Source organism: Fusarium graminearum, chromosome 4 (genome assembly GCF_000240135.3).
Source record: "Fusarium graminearum PH-1 chromosome 4, whole genome shotgun sequence".
Taxonomy (NCBI): Eukaryota; Fungi; Ascomycota; class Sordariomycetes; order Hypocreales; family Nectriaceae; genus Fusarium; species Fusarium graminearum.
In genome coordinates, this window is record NC_026477.1 from 2,601,486 (window position 1) to 2,620,476 (window position 18,991).

Sequence of the window (18,991 nt, forward strand, 5' to 3'; positions counted from 1 at the left end):
ATCCGAGTATGCCTATTTAACACCAACATACAAACACCGATCCATGCTTACGGAGACCAAACAAGTCATCCGTCAACAGAAAACGCCTAGGGCCATGAAACCAACGGTCCCTTCATCTCCATCATAAGAATCGTCATAACGATGCCATTATTCGGTATCGAAATCGTGCAAAGCATTCAAGATGCACCAAAACTGCTCATGCCGGCGTCTCTTGTAATTGTTCCATGGCAAAAACAGAGTCAAATATCTCTTCAACATGATCGAAGGATCATGGAGCCAAATAGCCGTCAAAATATTCCGAAATATTGTCGCTCGTCGAGGTTACGTATTCAAAGAAGCATGTCATCTCTGCTATTGACGCCAGTACTGTTATACCATCCAAATTAAGCATTTTGATTTGAAGTGTCGGTCTTGGCTTATAATCAACGAGACGAATCCTCGCAGGCTTAGTGACCGACATGAAAGGGGCGCGTGCTGGAGGTTGACCTCGCTGCTTCCCCAGGAACTCCTCCCACTAGGGTTCGTCTAAACGAATAGTAAGCAACTGCTTCTTGATATTTCTCGGGTAACATAAGTGAAACTTACCTTTTGGTGGCAGTGCTCGATGAGGACATGCGTTTATCTCCGCTCGACCTGACTGAGGAATCATCCAACCCCTTGGCAGATGTTGTGACTTCTAGCCTGGCCATGTTGGCGATCAACTGAGGTGTGCTGTTGGTTCGCTGTGTGGGACTCGGTCTGGTTTTAGCATGTGCTGTATGGGGGCGCATTGGGGGCGATTGTTGTAGTATGGGGGCTCTCGACACAGAGGAACGGGCAGATGGCGACAGAGGTGCTGGGCCACCACGGTCAGCAATGAATTGGAGCGCCCGCTGCGTTGTTGAGGGTATCAAAGCTGGTCCTCGCCGGTCGGGTAGGCCACCATACGCGTCTTCGTCTGAATCGTCCGAATCACTGTCGTCTTCATCGCTAGAACTTTCAGATGCCTCGAAAGCGCTCCGCATTGCCATTTGTTGAGCCCGCTCAGCCCTTTCCCTCTGTTTTATCTTGTCGTCGGCCTCTCGCATCAATGCGTCAAAACGAGCCAGAGAGCTCAACTTCTCCTCCCCAGGTACCTCCCGCTCTGAACCAGGAATGCATCGCATTTGGAAAGCTCTGTCAAGAATAGTCTCACGTGGTCCAGGCGGAGAGCTGGATTCAACTGTGGCAATAGAGGGATGTGGCGGCTGAGAGCCAATACTGCTCCGGCCTCGGATTGGCGAGCTCATTGTCGAAGATCGGCCTTGTGCTGATGTCCAACCTTCAATAAATTCCCCTTGATAATCCCCTGCAGTTGTGACAGGAGATGGTAGATCAGTTGGAAGAACCGTAGTATAATGCTGGCCCGGGATAGGGAAGTTCATCTGTTGTATTGGGAAGTTGTTGCTCGAAGGGGAAGAGACGTCACTGCGCTTCGATCGTAGACTAGGCGATTCGGAGCTGATAGTTAGGGGTCGTTCTCTGGTTGTAGTCGTGGTTGTTGCTGTAGATTGAGTAGTGGTAGAGCTTTTGTGCTGCAGGCTTCGTAGATCCGAACGGCCGGATTGGTTCCCACTGGAAGGCCGGGAGAAGAATTCGGAAGTTTCACGAGACATGGACGCAAACGGATTTGAGAATTGGGGCGACATGGGGCTGTCTGGGCTCATAGGTGACTTCCTAGAAAGAATGTTGCGCGCCCACTCGTGTAAACTTAGATGATGATCATCCGGAGGCGTGCGAAACCAGAGGGTCGTTGCGTTAGCCTCTTTGCTCGAAGATATAAGACCGGCGGCTCGACTTGAACGGCGCTTTTTCTCTTTATCGGCGATAGAGATGACGAGGGTTGGAAGAACAGGTCCTTGTTTTCGATGGTTGATCTGCTGGACCTGGCAGTCTGTAATAGAGTTTATCGGCCATTGCTGGATAGGTTCAGTGTCTTCCTAAAATTACAACAAGGTTAGTCGGGAGGGCTAAAACAAAAGCGTCGGAATGGAGAAACAGGCGTAGTTGTGCTTAGAGACATGTATACCTTGTGTTTGTAGATAAGAATGCAGGCTTCTTCTATGGGCAGTTTGGGGAAAGATCTGCCACCACCAAGACTATTATTGCGACCGTTGGATATCGACTGTGATTGACCAAGGCCAAGTCTGGCGTTACGTCGTCCCACCACAACATATCGCAGCTTTTCGTGTCAAAATCAGTAAAGGTGCGGAGATGGATTGAATGCCGACAAGTGATAAAGAGGACCAACCTTCCAAACAGCTCTACCAAGAATCTGGCCCCGTTCGGGGGGGACCATGAGCATTCCTTCCAAATTATCCATGCTGGTTTGAGTGCAATGAAAAAGAAATCACGATAAAGGTTTTGCTCAGGGGAATCAAAAAGTGCCAAAAAGGAAGGGGAGAAAGCAACAGAGCGAGCGATTTCAAAGTCGCATCATGAGAAGGGTATCATGGGCGTGGGTAAGGGCGTATTAGGGGACGAGATAACCCAGTGAGATACGGGGGTAAAGACAATGGACAAATAGACTTCAATGAGCAAAACAACCAGAGCACAGCCAATCGACAGCGAGGCGAGCGCAAAACAAAGATGAAGCTGAAGAAACCGTTGACGTGGAATGCAGAGAAGAAAAATAGAAGAATCGAAAGATCCAATGGTGTCGGTGGGAAGCGGATGCAAGCTAAAGGGGACTCGGCCGGAGAATGGATGGAGGTTCGGCAATGAGCTTTCAGCAGATGCCCAGAGGGTAGGTAGGTAGGAGGTACTGGGTACTCTGCACAGATGCAGGTACTGTACGTACTATAACCGTCCCACGTAGTCAGGTTGGTAGAGGTAGGTAGGTCAGCACGTAGGGAGTCTAGTCTAGGCCGTCGTCCAGTGCGAGAAGGAGGGAACTAATAAGTTGGAGCAACTGAGAAGAAAATCTTAGCAAAGATTGCTCAAAGTTTCGTTCTGCCCTGTCTGATATGTTTTTTTTTTTACGGTAGGGACTGTACGTATCAATGCACTGACGGATTAACTGATTAATCAACTGAATGTACATACAGTAGGTACTGATGTTTAGCTGCTTCCTTCTTCCCTTCTTCCATTGGATTGGACTTGTTTAACCGACCTTGACCGACCCCTGCTTTTTCTGGTTGATGGAGATGGATGGGACGGATGCGGGAGGAGGGGACCATGCTGAGATAGTCTGAGCTTATCCATATTGGATGAGACATCCATGGTTAGCACGAGGTTCACTAGAGCGAGACCCCACCATGATGGAAGGCTGGGGGGGAAAGTGCGAGGGGTGATGCGGGTGGACTGGTGCTAAGGCAGGTACGAAGGAAACTTGAACAGGGAACCAGGCGAGATTAACGTCTCGAACAGAAATGGAAGGGGAAGGAAGCGACGAGCCTCAACATCAACATGTTTCCCTACCAAGGTAATTAACTTTGCCGTCGGAAACGTCGTGTGAGATGGATGCTGCAACTACAACTGCAACTACCCAACGAGGCAGTTATGGATACTGACTGGCCTTGCAGCATGTATGGCCACAAACTTTCGGCTTAGCTCAGGGACAACAGCAAAAGTTGGTTTTAGGTGGGAGGACTGAGCGCAGGCACCCATGTTGTATGGACAAGTTCTCTAAAACTTAAAAGGTACATATCAATATTACAGTAGCACGCGACGTTATGACTTACATACATCAGATCTTGCAACTCGCTGCAGTTGCAGTTGCATCAATGCATATCAAAGAGCATTACAATGGTTGGTTGGTTCGTTGTATATAGACTTTCCATTTACGGACAATTCTTGAGAAGCTAGTCTAGGTAGTCAGTATGTGAAGCAATTAGTACTGACTCGGGCAATGCCATCATTTTGTGCATAACAATCAACCATTATGTGGAGTGAGACCTGCGCTTTAGGAAACAGTCGATCGTTACAGATATATTTCAGCATAATGATCGATCATCTGTTCTCGCAACCTTATCCGACGATGCATTGTAGACCTAGGCTGGGTACAGTAGTAGTGAAGTGGGCGTACCCTGAATCTAAAAGAAATAACAAAGGATTCAACACAGTACATACATAGTACAGCTCCTTCAAGTGGAGTAAGCCTCTGTAAAACACGACTCAGGGTCGTGCCTCTTTTGTAGCAGATTGTCAGATTGCGTCTACAAAAGCTGCATTAGTTCGATCGCTCTCATGTAGATATGCACAAGTGCAGTTAAGCCATGACCTAACAACCTGAATCCACTTCACTGCTTTTGCCACAGAGCAGACTTACTCTTAGTTTCACCTGGATGCTCTACTAACGCTTTATTTCCATCAACTTTTGATTACTCGGGTGATCGTCCAACTACGGTCCAAGCTACTCTATTAGGAGCACATATCTTCCGGTGTGTATTACTATATGTTTTTAGGGGCAACACTGTCTATACTATACTGATGCTGGTTAATAATCCGATGCAGCGGGATCTGACCCAACAACTTTGCTCGACCCTGTGCATTAGTACGTAGTACGTGCGGCCTGTGCTTGAGACATGATTAGTTACTTTGGGGTCTCTCCCGCAAGAAATCAAAATGCCAACGCCAACATGCCCATGTCCGTGTCCGTGCGTGTTGATCCATGCTTGGACGTTTCCCAAAGTACGGTACGGTACTGTCCGCAGTCTACAGAGTATGTCATCTACTATTACTATGCATGTAGTCATGTACGGATACTACATACGGATAGATATGCTGGGATGGATCGAAAATGCAAGGGCCTACATTGCCGCAATGCTTTGCAGCTAAGTTTCCGGTAGATGAAAGAGGTTGAAAAAGAAACAACTCCAGCGCCGACTGACTCAAACGATCTCTCCTATGCGGTTGATGTTTTCCGCAATAACTGACACTCATTAAATCATACGCCACGGCCCTCGCAAAGATTCATGGTGGTCAGCACTGGATGAAAGCTAAAACACTGGCTCTGTAACATCGCGCTTGCAGGCTTGGTTTGTCATAGGAGATATGAACTGTCATTACCTATCCCAAGTCGCTGTACTCTGTACACAGTACGAAGAGGGACAGTCGACAGTCAACCGAGCGAGACGCGGCGCCGGCCCATCCCGTGCTGGCTCTGAGATCTCGGAGCCAAAATTCAACTCCTGAATTAATATTGTGACTAACGTCAGTCCAAGGAAACGAGTCTCGGTTACAACGCGCCCAAGCCAACCATGGCATATTAGCTACCAGTATGTATCTATTCAGTGTACACATACTTTCGAGTGCTGACATGACATGCATGCAGGAACAAGGTAAATCACAGGCCTGGAAGGAGTTGACTGACCCTCCTCGACGTCTGGATGGGCCCTGACCGTTTACACAAGCTTATATCATGATGGATGCACAACTGGATACAGAAATATGTCGGCGGCCGGTCCCAGTCCTGCTGTCCTTGGCTTTCGCTTTCGCTCGCACAAGGGGCAGAGGAAATAACAATGGAACTCCCAGGATGGTTCAGGGTCTCAACATGACATTTGACATCACCATGTCAGCACCCTCTTCCCAAAGCAGCTGTCATCTCCATCAAGATTGCTTACGACCGTCAACTACCGAGTGGTTCCTTGTTGAGATTATGTCATCCCTTGTTCGAAACAAACCTTGAGATATTGGAGAGCCATGATAAGATATCGCAGGATCTTTTCTGAGCACTTTCTCGACTCTCTTCCAAAGCCGTCAGAAAGAAAGACTCTTTACGTCTAACAGCAAATACGCACACATGTCGGTCCTTTGTTTGCACCTCGGCGGTGCTTAGCCTCCGCCTTGCTGTGCACGTCCTCCTGACATGGTGCTATGCTCTAGCTTCAGGGGTTCAGGTCTGCGTGGCTCGATAATGCACCGATCATCCAAGTATCGACAAGGGTATCAACAACCCTAGCAACCCTAGGGGACAAATGGAGCCTTGACAGCAGTCAAACCCCACATCGCGATACCGCACCCTACGCACTTTTAAGATGGCAGGACGGGATAGACGAGTACCACCGCCAATTGTGAGGAAATACCGCGCTTTGGTTATTTCGTGTGTCCGAAACTCTTCGGCACCTTGGGTAACAAAGCTGGCTGGTTTCCGGCATCATGCGGTACGGCCAGCAAATCTCCTAAGTTTATCACAAGGTTTCTCAAAACCCTTTCCAAATACGTGCTGCTTCAGTAACAACTAGATAGATGTTAGGTCCCCGCTCGTCTAATTTGTTGAACACAATCTTGATATTGATAGATATTGGGTTGCGGACTCTATATCCAAAGGGCACTCACTCTTTCTTTTTATCGATATCGATATGTCTCGCCAGTCATGCAAAGGAAACTCATTGTGCCTTCCTCTCTATGGTTGCTGATCGGCTAGGCACAGCACCATCACGGACTAGGGCTGGTATAAACTCTTACAGGCAGGCAGTAAGTATATTGAGGCTCGGTTCAATCCCTCGAATGCGCTGGCTCTCGCTTGTGCTTTGGTCCCCATCTTCAGCACAACACACGCGGCTAACATTGCCACAACCTCAGATCTTGGGATTTTGACACTTGAGCACATGCATATCGATCCAATTAGCCCTCTCCACTATCGAAGGAAGACAACTAGAACGCTCAGTCATGTCGCCGATCGTCTTGCCCGACTAGGACATAATCGCGAATCAATATCGTCTCGGCAAACGTAAAGTTGACGGATTTCCTATTCAGATCCCTTGCAAATATGTTCCTGACCGCCCGTCGCCCAGCACATACCTTGAAACTGACCGTTGAATGTTCGCCTACCTGCACATGGGATACGACGTCAAATCGTGTCAACTCCACCATAAGTTGAGGCTGTGGTATGCTGGCACCGGTCTTTATAACCCACAAATCGTGTGCCTTTCCGTGCTTGATATGACCATCACCCGTGTGCCCTGGTCCCAGCATTGAATGCAGATTATGTGATGGGGGTCATGCAGGTACGGTGCTCCCTCAACTGGGATGAGGCTCTGGTTCACGAGCTAGTCCAGCTTGCTCAGCTCTTCCATAGTACGAGTGTCAGCAATAGGCCACACTAGGCGCAGTCTTGACGGATATGTGCCTGTTCTTGGTTAATTATTCAAAGTTTCCACTGGCTTGCTCCCTCATCCCGTCCATCTCTCCACAGAAACTCCACTCCCATATCATGAAGAGGTTTCGTCTCCACATGCCAAAGTCAACAAACGGCCTCTCACTTCGTCAACTTATACTTGGAAACGAACCAAGAGATGGGTGACTGATCGGTATTCCTCCAATACTGGTAAGTTTATGGTTGGTATCAGTCAAGAGCCAAAGCTTAAGTGGTTTAAATACTGCCAAGCGTGATATGTTATATAAAGTGGTACATGGCTGTAGAGCCTTTGTCCTACATGTAGATTTAGGAGAGGAATTCTGTATTTATGTTGTAGCCCTTAGCTTGTGTAGTTATCCTCTGAAACTTATGATGATCTTGCACTTCACGCTTATCCCCATCGGTGCCCAACAGAAACTCCTCCATCCCGAAGACCATGCATCAACTCTATCTTTCGTCTCTATCCCATGTGTCAGCATCGTTAGCACGGTTCTGAAGGTATCGAGCTCGAATTTCAACGCTATGCGATTTGTTGGTCCAACTTTGCGGCTGTTAGTTATCTGTTTGTTTAACCGTTGCATAGACTACTCACATTTTCAGCCGTCCATCGTCTCCGCAAGATGCTATGACGTATGGATCGGTGGGATTCCATGCAACGGCATTACAACGAGGGTGATGCCCAGGTAGCCGTTCTATTGCCGCGCCGGTGTTCTTGTGCCATATTAGAATGTTCCCATCCTCGCTGCCGCTCACGACAAAACTCTCGTTGGCGCCGCCAAAAGCGCTGCGTATCATGTAGGCACCACCTGTGTGTCCGAAGAATTTCTGCACCGAATTACGCGTCACAAGGTCAATAAGCTGGGCCTCGCCGTCGGATTTGTTGATGAGCAAATGACGCGAGTCTTGACTGATGCTGACGGATGTTGGCCGTTTGTTAAGCTCCATATCAAACTCAAGTTCCCGTGTGATGGCGTTGTAGACGTGAATTCTTTTTTCGTTGTCGAGAGCCACGAGCCATCGGCCATCAAGCGATCCACATAGATCCTCGACGCGGTGCTTCTTGCCCCAATCGTATTCCTCGTTAGTCTGTAGGTTTATGGTGCGCAAGCTGAATGTAGGATCCAATGTACCAAGAATCAAGGATCGGTTATCATGAGCCCAAACACAACCACTGACAGGCTCTGCGAATCTGTTGAACTGCCTGATCAGACGCCCATCCTGGATCTCGCGGTTAGCATTGTACCCGGCTGTTACAACCCATGGATTACTCACGCTGGTAGACCAAAGCCTTGCATATCCATCTCTTGCGCAGCATAAAATCATCGTATCATCGGGGCTGAATGACATATTACCGACGCCTTCATCATGGTCATCAAGAATTTCCGCAACAGAGTAAGTATGTGTGTCCCATATTATAACCTGCCGACCACTGCCACAGGCAGCCAGCTTCGAACCATCATGTGAGAATTGTACCTGCCAGATCTCGTCGTTCATGTCAACAAGGTCCAGCGCCACCTCTGTGGGAAACCATCGCCTGTCACAAAAGTGGTCTGAGTAGAGCGATGGCGATAATGCTTGAGTATGATACAAACATGTATCAATCTGGCTCTGCTTAACTTGCTCGAGAAGAACTGCTAGGCGGTTCTCTGGGAGCATTACTGAAGGCGATATGCATTCTTCCTACGTCAGCACGAAGTTATGTAAGGTCATCGCGAATTGACTCACTCGATAATTCCGAGAGCAGCAACTTTCGGGATTGGCCATTGGCACCATCCCAGTCGGCTTTCGCCATAAGGTCGTCGACAGAACGACACATCAAAAGACTGGATAAGAAATGCAGCTTTCCAGTATCGTGAGAAAGTGGTGTCAGCTCACTTCGGAGTACGACCAGAGCCCGGCTGGTGTCCTTCTGTTCTAGAAGCTCCAGAAACTTCTGTTGTCTTAGCCAGAACCGGATGGCATTACGGTCTGCACTTGGTGCCAGAACAAGTCCGTTCCCTTGACCCTCAGTCTCGAATGACGCCCCAGTAAGCAGCTCTTCGGCCTTGGACCAGGAACCACTGAGCACTGCCGACCTAAAACCAGCTACAGTTGGACTCTCCAGTTCGTAGCCACTCTCACGGCTTACATTGTCAGCGGCAGTTTGATAACCCATATCTGATAGTGCTTGTATCAACAATCGAGTAACCTCCTCGCGGTTGTGTCCAAAGTATTCGGAGGGCATTCCATGGCTTTTGGTGATTGTGCTGTTGTTATCGCGGTTCGTAGAACCATTCATGGCCGATTTGTGACCATTGGTGACCCCCACAGATGGCTCAGTCGAGCCATTAGAAAAGCCTAGAGGAGCACCATTATGGGGATCGAGGATGTCGCTCCCGCCCATCGTGTTGTTTTCTCTCCGTCGCTTGGTCGGCGGCTCAGTGAGATCGTTGTCTGGCGCTTGAGAACTGTCGGGTTGGGGGTCGGAGGGGCCGTCAGAAGCCGGGGAACGTTGACGTCGTCCGAGTGTTTGAGCCGGCGTCTGACCCGGAAGCCGTGCAGGGTTGGCAACTGAAGGACCTATATTCGCGATGCCTGTCCGAGCTCGATTCCGGTTCTGTTGATGGGTGGAGGAGGGGGTCGAACTTTGAGTCAAGGGGGCGGCGGAGGAATGATTAGAGTTGGCCGTGCTAACGTTAGAAGAAGTCGGAGGAGGAGGGTGAGGATATGGCATGTGACGGGGCAATGCAGTTATATGGTAGGAGTAAAGCGCCAGAAGGCACTTGTTTTGTCTCGCTGTGTCTTTAGAATAGTTTAGTATTGGCGAGGCTATTGTATGCTGATATCAAACTCTACATCTGGCGCTGGATGGAGTAATCGAGTTGAGGCAAGATGTTGTTGTTATGTTCAAGGCAGAGTCGTCTGTGGTAAGGTAGGTACTATGGTAGCCACTTCCCGTCCTGTCCGTTCCATACACCAGAAAGGGAGTACCTGGCTTCTGTTGGGGCTCCATGGTGAGCTCACCCCCATTAGAAGTCTCAGGACCTAGACTAGCGGCACACTTTAGCGAGCATGTGCACTTGCAACACCACCTTCCCCCTGGGGTTTCAATTGTTTAGTGGCTGAATAACCAATACAATTATCTGAACCACACAGAAATGCGTATGCTCTACAAGCGCATGTTTTTGCAACGAGAATATTTCCATGGAATCAGTAAGTAAATATAACTTTGAAAGCTTTCAGCAGGCTTGAGGGGTGATACTCAGAGTCAAGAAAGTTAGTAGTACTTGCTTCTACGCTGACCTGTAGGTACTACGTTGATTCATGTGTCGTCGAGGTAGAGAAACAGAGCCCAGCAACAACTGTCCTATGTTATGACAACACCTTATACCTAGAAAGATGCCTCACTAGTATGCCCTCTTGACTAAATTTCTCTTAGATAGTGTATTTATGAGCATATATGTTTGCGTCGCTGTCTCTGTACATAGGGAGTTATACTTACTGACTAGAAGAATTTCCATAAGCCTTTCCCTGTCAGTTTAGCTACCTATACAGTCTCGACTCAAGATGAGGTGCCCACCCCACAATTGCCATACCTCGTAGTTACAACTGATGACGTTCTCTCAGCATCAATTGGGGGATATGGAACCTACCTACCGAAAAAATTATATATTTATGCCACCTTAAATCTGGTAAATGGGCTTCCCATGCTCCATAATATTAGCACGTTACTTGTTCCATGTGTACCTATGTTCTTTGGAACATCCATGGACCTCGACCGCCATTCTCTCTTCGCGGATCTTAGCTCGTTATCAATATCCCTTGTGACTACGAATGACCCACTACTCTTCTGCATAGATAATAATCTCACACGCATGATCCTTCTCAGTAACACTATTTCTAGACCGACTCGCGTGATTCTGAATCATTGACAGGTCTAGCCACCTATCTGATCTTTATCCCACTCATAGGCGAGAATATAAGGGTTCACCACGTAATATGGGGCTTGCTGTGTAAGTGAGTGCAATGTATGACAACAAACGCAAAAAGGATTCCTCTCACATCTTCTGCAAAATCCAAACCGGTCTATCGCTGATGTTCTGTATAATTTGCCTAGCAACGCTCACTCATTTTTCGTTATTTCTGCGTCAACCATCTAGTAGCATCTTGCACGGTTCAAGTTACAGGTTGAAAGTTGGGTATCAAGGCCTCCAGCAAGAAAAGCTACTAAGCTAGCTGCCTGAGCGACCACGTCTTAACAGCTTCGTCATCTGGGTCTCCTTAGGACAAGTCATTGTCAGGCATCCATATACCCCATATGCAATCAATCATGAGCTGACGTTTCCTTCAGGCTGCCAAATTATCAACAGCAGGTTCAGCCACAGCAAAGGTTGAAGTAGGTAATCACGTGCTCCACTTCCATTACCGTTATCGCAGCTTGGTTGTTGTGACAGGATGGATTAGGTGTTGGCAACTGGAGCTTGCTGCGCCACACTGTGGCACAAAATAAGGACGTAATGCGGCGCGCAACTCTTAGTGCCATTAGGCTCGTGAACTCGGTGTCGTCTTGCGAGTCCCTCCTTTATTCTAGCAACACCACGTATTTCCCATATACTACGACCCGCCTCTCCTGAACGTTTTTCTATTCCTACGCTCTACATCAGTGGCAACCATCAACATAGAAAAGAGTCGTTTCAACGCTTATCGTCAAGACTGCGCAACGCTTCCTACATCCCTCCACGCCGACCGCTTCCCGAAACTCAGCTATCTACCCCTCCGCACTCTTCGTTCTCGACTCGAAACGGTCATATACACACTTCGAGCAAACATACGAGCTGGGAAATAATACTTGAAGATGAGCGGCTCCCTTGTTGCACAGGGTGGCATCTCGGATCCTGCCCTGATCACGTCAGTTCCTGCTGTAATTCCTGCTGTATCTATCCTAATTCTAATCCCACTGGTAGACTCGTCAACAAGCTTCAGGATGTTTTCGCTACTGTCGGTGTCAACAACCCTATTGACTTGCCTCAAATCGCCGTCGTAGGAAGTCAGTCGAGTGGAAAGAGTTCAGTTTTGGAGAATATTGTTGGCCGAGATTTGTGAGTCTGCCTCATACCGCCTATTCTGCGTTGCGTCTTTATGGGCCTGGAACTGACCGTCCTTCTCAGCTTGCCTCGAGGCTCCGGTATCGTAACTCGACGTCCCCTCGTTCTCCAACTCATCAACCGTCCTGCAGAGAGCAATAGCGCCAGCGCCGAGGAAATTGACACCTCCAACGACAAGCAAGCCAACGCCGACGAGTGGGGAGAATTCCTCCATGCCCCAGGACAGAAGTTCTACGACTTCTCCAAGATTCGAGACGAAATCTCACGAGAAACAGAAGCCAAGGTTGGGAAAAACGCAGGCATCTCTCCAGCTCCTATCAACCTTCGCATCTACTCCCCCAATGTCCTCACCTTGACCCTCGTCGATTTGCCTGGTCTCACCAAGGTCCCTGTTGGAGATCAGCCCCGCGATATCGAGCGGCAAATTCGAGAGATGGTCCTCAAGCATATTGGCAAGTCAAACGCCATCATTCTTGCAGTCACCGCCGCCAACCAAGATTTGGCCAACTCGGACGGTCTCAAACTGGCACGCGAGGTTGACCCAGAGGGACAAAGGACTATCGGTGTCCTGACCAAGGTTGATCTGATGGACGAGGGAACTGACGTTATCGATATCTTGTCCAACCGAGTCATTCCCCTTCGATTGGGATACGTCCCTGTGGTCAACCGAGGTCAGCGTGATATCGACAACCGAAAGGCCATTAACCAGGCGCTGGAGGCCGAGAAGAACTTTTTCGAGAACCACAAGGCTTACCGCAACAAGAGCTCTTACTGTGGAACTCCTTACCTTGCCCGAAAGCTGAACCTCATTCTCATGATGCACATCAAGCAGACCCTGCCAGACATCAAGGCCCGCATCAGCAGCTCTCTTCAAAAGTACACGGCTGAGCTGGAAAGTCTTGGCCCCTCTATGCTTGGTAACAGCGCCAACATTGTTCTCAACATCATCACAGAGTTTACCAATGAGTGGCGAACAGTTCTGGATGGTAACAACACAGAGCTGTCCAGCACTGAGCTTTCAGGTGGTGCTCGTATCAGCTTTGTCTTCCACGAATTGTACTCCAACGGTGTCAAGGCCATTGATCCATTTGACGTCGTGAAGGATGTCGATATCCGTACAATTCTCTACAACTCGTCTGGTTCCTCTCCAGCTCTCTTTGTGGGCACCACCGCCTTTGAGCTGATTGTGAAGCAGCAGATAAAGCGCTTGGAAGACCCCAGCTTGAAATGTGTGTCCCTTGTTTATGACGAGTTGGTACGAATTCTCTCTCAGCTTCTCGCCAAGCAGCTTTACCGCCGATACCCCTCGTTGAAGGAGAAGATGCACGGCGTCGTCATTGCATTTTTTAAGAAGGCTATGGAGCCTACCAACAAGTTGGTTAGGGATTTAGTATCTATGGAGTCATGCTACGTCAACACTGGCCATCCTGATTTCTTGAATGGTCACCGAGTAGGTCAACCCAGCAATTAACTGAATTATTGGAGAGATAGTTAACCCCTGTTTTAGGCAATGGCAATGGTGAACGAGCGGTACAACCCCAAGCCTGTCCAAGTTGATCCCAAGACAGGCAAGCCTCTTGCTGGGACTCCCCGAGCCGCGAGCCCGACTGTGCCAGATGGCGAAAACGCCGGCAATTCGGGTTTCTTTGGCAGTTTCTTCGCAGCCAAGAACAAGAAGAAAGCTGCCGCCATGGAGGCCCCTCCCCCCACTCTCAAGGCTTCCGGTACTCTATCAGAGCGCGAGAACATCGAAGTCGAGGTTATCAGTACGTCAACTCGAGACTACATAGTCTAATTGTCTGTTACTGACCGTTTTACAGAGCTGCTCATTTCGTCCTACTACAACATTGTCAAACGTACCATGATCGACATGGTTCCCAAGGCCGTTATGCTGAACCTTGTGCAGTAAGTGTTTTGTGACTGTTACCACTGTTGTTTTGTCTAACCACTTGCAGATTTACCAAGGATGAGATGCAGCGAGAGCTACTGGAGAACATGTACCGAACTGACACATTAGACGATCTTCTCAAGGAGAGTGATTTCACCATCCGAAGAAGAAAGGAGTGCCAGCAGATGGTTGAGTCCCTCGGCAAAGCCAGTGAGATTGTCAGCCAAGTGCAGTGATGTCGTTCATGAACGAGGCTTCTTATCATCACGTCCCAATTCAGCGTCAGAGTCATGCTGGGCCCATCTGCAACCTCTTGTTTCTCCGCGAGACAACCGCTCAATGGGATCACCACATAGCAGCTGTCTCATGTCACCACATCCCGCGCATCACTATATTTTTTTTCGATACCACTACTTTTCAGAAGGAGACCCAGAGTAGACTGCTTAATGACTTGCATTCGATATGCATGATTCGGTGCATGCACATGACAAATAACGTGTGGAGGCGCGGCGTCTTTTGGGATGTTAAGAAAGCGGGGAGTATTTGGAGGGTTCGTGCTGGCCGGATAGCTGGGCCTTTCCTGGCTTCATCCTCGATGTTGTGTTTTCTTACGAGCGCCCTCCGAGGTGCTTGAAAGATTGTGCAAGCACGGGCTTGTAGGTAGAATATATAATCAGTCACCCATTATGCTTTCGCTTGATACATCATGCTCAAATGACGAAATGTGTATTTTTCAAAGGCTTTATAGGATACTTATTTATTAAGATCCCATCGTCTAAGCCATGCTGATCGATATCAAGTCAAATCACAGCTTGGACGCCTCTTTCAGCACCAACCCCCCTAGCTGTAACGCATACTCCCTTTCATTCTCCCACCCCATCCATTGTCGCAGCACTTCTTCTCCCCCAGCTCCTGGCTTCAGTAAATTTGCTTTATATCCATCTCCAGGCACACCAGGCCCTTGTCCAAATCGAATTGGGTCGACATGTCCGACGCCCTCCTTCACAGCTAAACACGGCGTCTCCCGCAATGTCACCGCTGGCCGCTGATCACCCTCCCGATCGGGATCCGTCTCGAGCTCGCCGTATTCCAATACAGGAGTACAGCACGCATCTGTGCCATCAAATATGGCCTCCCACTCAGCACGGTTCTTATTACGGAACGTGTCGGTCATCAACTTTCGCAGTTCGGGCCAGCGCGTTCTATCCTGCTGATCTTTTTCCCACCCTTGGTTCACAAGTCCAAGACCTTCGAGTAGTGCTGCGAAGAATTGTGGTTCAAGAGCACCGACAGCCATGTACTTTCCGTCTGAGGTTTCGTATGTGTCGTAAAAGGGGGCAGCTCCATCGAGGAGATTCTTTCCTCGGCCTCTGTTCCCTATCGGCGTCTTGAGTCCCATCCGAGGAAAAGTTGTCAGATGTGAACTACCGTCTACCATGTTTGCCTCGACAACTTGCCCCAGTCCAGATGACTGTCTCGATATGACAGCCATCAAGATTCCTTGAAACAGAATGGCTCCTCCGCCAGCAAAATCCGCAAGGATATTCATCGGTGGATGTGGCTTCTCGCCCTCCCTTCCCAGCATCCCTAGTGTTCCCGAAACAGCGAGGTAGTTAATATCATGACCTGCCATGAGTGCATACTTCCCATCGCGACGGAAGCCAGTCATTCTACTATAGATGAGTCTCTTGTTGAGGTTGCACAGTACGTCTGGACCCAGACCAAGTTTCTCAAGAACCCCAGGACGAAAGGGATCAATGAGAACATCTGCATTTGCAGCTAGGCGCTTTATCAGAGCTATTCCGCGCTCTGACTTAAGATCCACGGAGATGGAGGCCTTGTGCCTGGCCAGCACATCCGCTGTCGGACGCGATACGTCAGACGATGCACGGTCAATGCGAAGGACTGAGGCACCCGCATCAGCCAGAAGCATACCAGCATATGGGCCTGAAGGTATGTTAGATACGCATGTTGTTGACATCGGGCAACTCACCAGGAGCAAGACCAGCAAATTCCAACACATTGATACCGGTTAAAGGAGGGGGGCTCGTCATGTTGGGCAATGAAGCTGTAATTTTCAAAATCGGGCAATATGATGTGATATTCAACTATGATGGAAATCAGTATGTTGTATGTTAAATATGTATCAACTTATAAGAGGTCAGGCTACTACCCCGCGATACCATCACAAACCGAGGTTCCACCTCCGGCCCCGGTTATCCCGAACAGCCGGCCCATGACCCCTGACATCTGACCCACGGCGCGGCAAAGTGGGGATCATGGCGGCTATCGACTCAACTCAGCGTACACCAACGCAGTACAGGACAGTACATACAACAGCAATGCCGGGCGGTATAATGACTTGCAGTGCGAGTACCGTCTAGCTGTCCTGGTTAGGCGTAGACGTAGTAATACTTCTATTTCGAGTAAGTGGAATAGGGGGTGGGAAGTGTTAGATCCAGCTCCCTGGGACATGATGGTCCTGGTATAAGTGTGGCATGACTTGCTTGGCTAGCAGGCAGGGTGTACTTTGTGTCAGGGTTCTATATGTGGTTCTTGAATCTGTGTCTGAGTAGTTTCTGCCAAGATTGGCCGAGGTGTGATACTCTCGACGCAGAGCCTTACCCATTTTGATAGTCACTATACGCAACTGACTTGTAACTGGATGATCACTCATTCGGGTTGTTTCACTGCGAGACCAACTTCACAATCAAAACCTTGCCAGCCTAGTATAAGAATCTCTCAAGGTCAAATTCTGCCATTATCGTTGCTATGCAAAGGCATGGCGGATGAGGTTGCTGAACATAAAAATCTCCATATCGATGCTGCATGAAATAATCGTCACAGCAAACAATACGAAAGAAGGATACAGCTTGAGTTGGTGAGAAATATTTGATCGAGGACTTCATATTAGAGAGATGGTTAACAAAGTTATACAACAGTCTCACGGTGGCATCATAGGTTTGATAAAGTGTGTTCTTTCATTCTGAGTACTACCGGGCTATATAAAAACAAATAAATTGCAAAATCAGATCCAGTCTATCTGAATAAAAAGTAAAGACAATGTTCCATTCTTGAACCCCGCCAACGCCCTACAGAATGCATGCCCAGATAGTGCCAAAAAGAACGCCGTTCCATGCAGAAATAAGCAGAGACTTTGTGAGAGTTCTGAAGGACCAAATAACCTTGGTGTGAGCTCAGCTCGGGTATAACGGTCTTCCTGTTAGTCTCGGATCTCTCGTCTCATGCTTTGCCGGGTTATCCAACTTAGTACCAGTCACCCTGGTTGTGCATGGCCTCGGCAACCTTGATGAAACCAGCAATGTTGCTACCAGCGACCAAGCTAGGAAGCTCGCCCTCCTTGGCTTCGACGTACTTCTGGGCGGTCTCAAGACCAGCGACGAAGGCGTCCTTCATGATGGCCTTGAGGCGGTCGTCGACCTCCTTCTCGGACCACTGGATACGCTGGCTGTTCTGGGCCATCTCAAGACCAGAAACGGCAACACCACCACAGTTGGAGGCCTTTCCGGGGGCGTACCAAAGAGCCTGGGCACCATTCTCCTTGCGGTGGGCCTCAAAGACATCAATGGCATCGGCAGTGCAGCCCATGTTGGAACCCTCAGCAACGATGAAAGCACCAGCCTCGAGGAGGGCCTGGGCCTCCTCCTTGCTGACCTCGTTCTGGGTAGCACTGGGAAGAGCAATGTCAACCTTGCCAACGTGGACCCAAGGGCGGGCGCCCTCAATCCAGGTGAACTTGTCCTGGTGCTCGAAAGCAGTCAGGGACTGGTGCTTGATCTTGAGAGCAGCAATGTTGTGGATCTGCTCAGGGGTGAAAGAAGAACCCTCCTTGGCGACGAGAGCACCCTTGGAGTCAGATAGGGAGACAACGGAGCCACCAAGCTCGATGATCTTGAGGGCAGCGTACTGGGCAACGTTGCCGGAACCAGACAGAGCAACGCGCTTACCCTCGAAGCTGCCGCGGTTGGCGTGCTTAAGCATGTAATCAACGTAGTAGACAAGACCGTAACCGGTGGCCTCAGGTCGGATCAAGCTGCCACCCCAAGAGAGACCCTTACCAGTAAGGACACCCTCCCAGCGGTTGCGAAGCTTGCGGTAAGCACCAAAGAGGTAGCCGATCTCACGGCCACCAACACCAATATCACCAGCGGGAACATCAGTCTCGGCACCAATGTGCTTGGACAGCTCAGTCATGAAAGACTGGCAAAATCTTCGGATCTCAGCATCAGACTTGCCCTTGGGGTCGAAGTCGGCACCACCCTTGCCACCACCCATGCTGACTAGAAGCTTTGTTAGCAAGTCTGTTTCTCTACCTAGCTCTGGGCCACTCCCGTTGCACCACAATATGCAGGGACGGTTGATGGTCCAGATAAGCGCGGCGATGAGGTTACTTACGGCCAGTCAGAGCATTCTTGAAGATCTGCTCGAAACCAAGGAACTTGAGGATGGACAGGTTGACGCTGGGGTGGAATCGAAGACCGCCCTTGTAGGGACCGAGAGCAGAGTTGAATTGGACTCGGTAACCACGGTTGACCTGGAGGTTGCCCTTGTCATCTTCCCAGACGATGCGGAACTGGATGACACGCTCAGGAATGGCGGCAACAGCCAGAGCAGTGCGGTACTCGGGGTGCTCGTTGAAGAGGGAGCTGTTCTCGAGGGCAGAGGCAAGCTCTAAGGGTCCAAGTTAGAATCGATCTTGTTGATTTAAATACTGTGGATTAGATTGCTTACCGCCGTAAGCCTGCTCGAACTCGGGCTCGTGAGGAAGGTGGGACATAGTGTTCAGCTGCATTTGGGATGTATATCGAAGGGGTTTATAGTCGATGTCTGGTTGGAGGACTGTTTATGACAGATTCGATATGTTGAATGAGTTGCTCAAGAGTGAGATGAAGAGGT

At 49.2% G+C, this 18,991-nt stretch overlaps 6 protein-coding genes across 6 annotated transcripts; 2 read left to right on the forward strand and 4 right to left on the reverse strand.

The window, feature by feature from the left end:
• Positions 1-446: 446 nt before the first annotated feature.
• On the reverse strand, positions 447-2,341 carry FGSG_07170 (uncharacterized protein; the record flags this gene model as incomplete). Its single annotated transcript, XM_011328587.1, has 3 exons — positions 447-525; positions 586-1,937; positions 2,270-2,341. 3 exons carry the CDS (start codon positions 2,339-2,341, stop codon positions 447-449), a joined length of 1,503 nt encoding a protein of 500 aa, XP_011326889.1.
• Positions 2,342-3,961: 1,620 nt separating this feature from the next.
• On the forward strand, positions 3,962-4,822 carry FGSG_13082 (uncharacterized protein; the record flags this gene model as incomplete). Its single annotated transcript, XM_011328588.1, has 6 exons — positions 3,962-4,019; positions 4,283-4,400; positions 4,425-4,520; positions 4,553-4,681; positions 4,712-4,715; positions 4,739-4,822. 6 exons carry the CDS (start codon positions 3,962-3,964, stop codon positions 4,820-4,822), a joined length of 489 nt encoding a protein of 162 aa, XP_011326890.1.
• Positions 4,823-7,690: 2,868 nt separating this feature from the next.
• Positions 7,691-10,094, reverse strand: FGSG_07171 (uncharacterized protein; the record flags this gene model as incomplete). The annotated part of the gene is made up of 3 exons (XM_011328589.1): positions 7,691-8,760; positions 8,828-9,883; positions 9,938-10,094. 3 exons carry the CDS (start codon positions 10,092-10,094, stop codon positions 7,691-7,693), a joined length of 2,283 nt encoding a protein of 760 aa, XP_011326891.1.
• A 1,591-nt stretch (positions 10,095-11,685) lies between these two features.
• Positions 11,686-14,763, forward strand: FGSG_07172 (vacuolar protein sorting-associated protein 1). The gene is made up of 6 exons (XM_011328590.1): positions 11,686-11,989; positions 12,046-12,180; positions 12,250-13,636; positions 13,694-13,952; positions 14,007-14,091; positions 14,142-14,763. The coding sequence occupies exons 1-6, from the start codon at positions 11,937-11,939 to the stop codon at positions 14,308-14,310; spliced, it is 2,088 nt and encodes a 695-aa protein (XP_011326892.1). The 5' UTR covers positions 11,686-11,936; the 3' UTR covers positions 14,311-14,763.
• Positions 14,764-14,879: 116 nt separating this feature from the next.
• On the reverse strand, positions 14,880-16,128 carry FGSG_07173 (alpha-methylacyl-CoA racemase; the record flags this gene model as incomplete). Its single annotated transcript, XM_011328591.1, has 2 exons — positions 14,880-16,021; positions 16,068-16,128. The coding sequence occupies 2 exons, from the start codon at positions 16,126-16,128 to the stop codon at positions 14,880-14,882; spliced, it is 1,203 nt and encodes a 400-aa protein (XP_011326893.1).
• A 1,213-nt stretch (positions 16,129-17,341) lies between these two features.
• FGSG_07174 (NADP-specific glutamate dehydrogenase) lies at positions 17,342-18,872 on the reverse strand (the record flags this gene model as incomplete). Its single annotated transcript, XM_011328592.1, has 3 exons — positions 17,342-18,375; positions 18,491-18,766; positions 18,827-18,872. The coding sequence occupies 3 exons, from the start codon at positions 18,870-18,872 to the stop codon at positions 17,342-17,344; spliced, it is 1,356 nt and encodes a 451-aa protein (XP_011326894.1).
• Between the last annotated feature and the right edge of the window lie 119 nt (positions 18,873-18,991).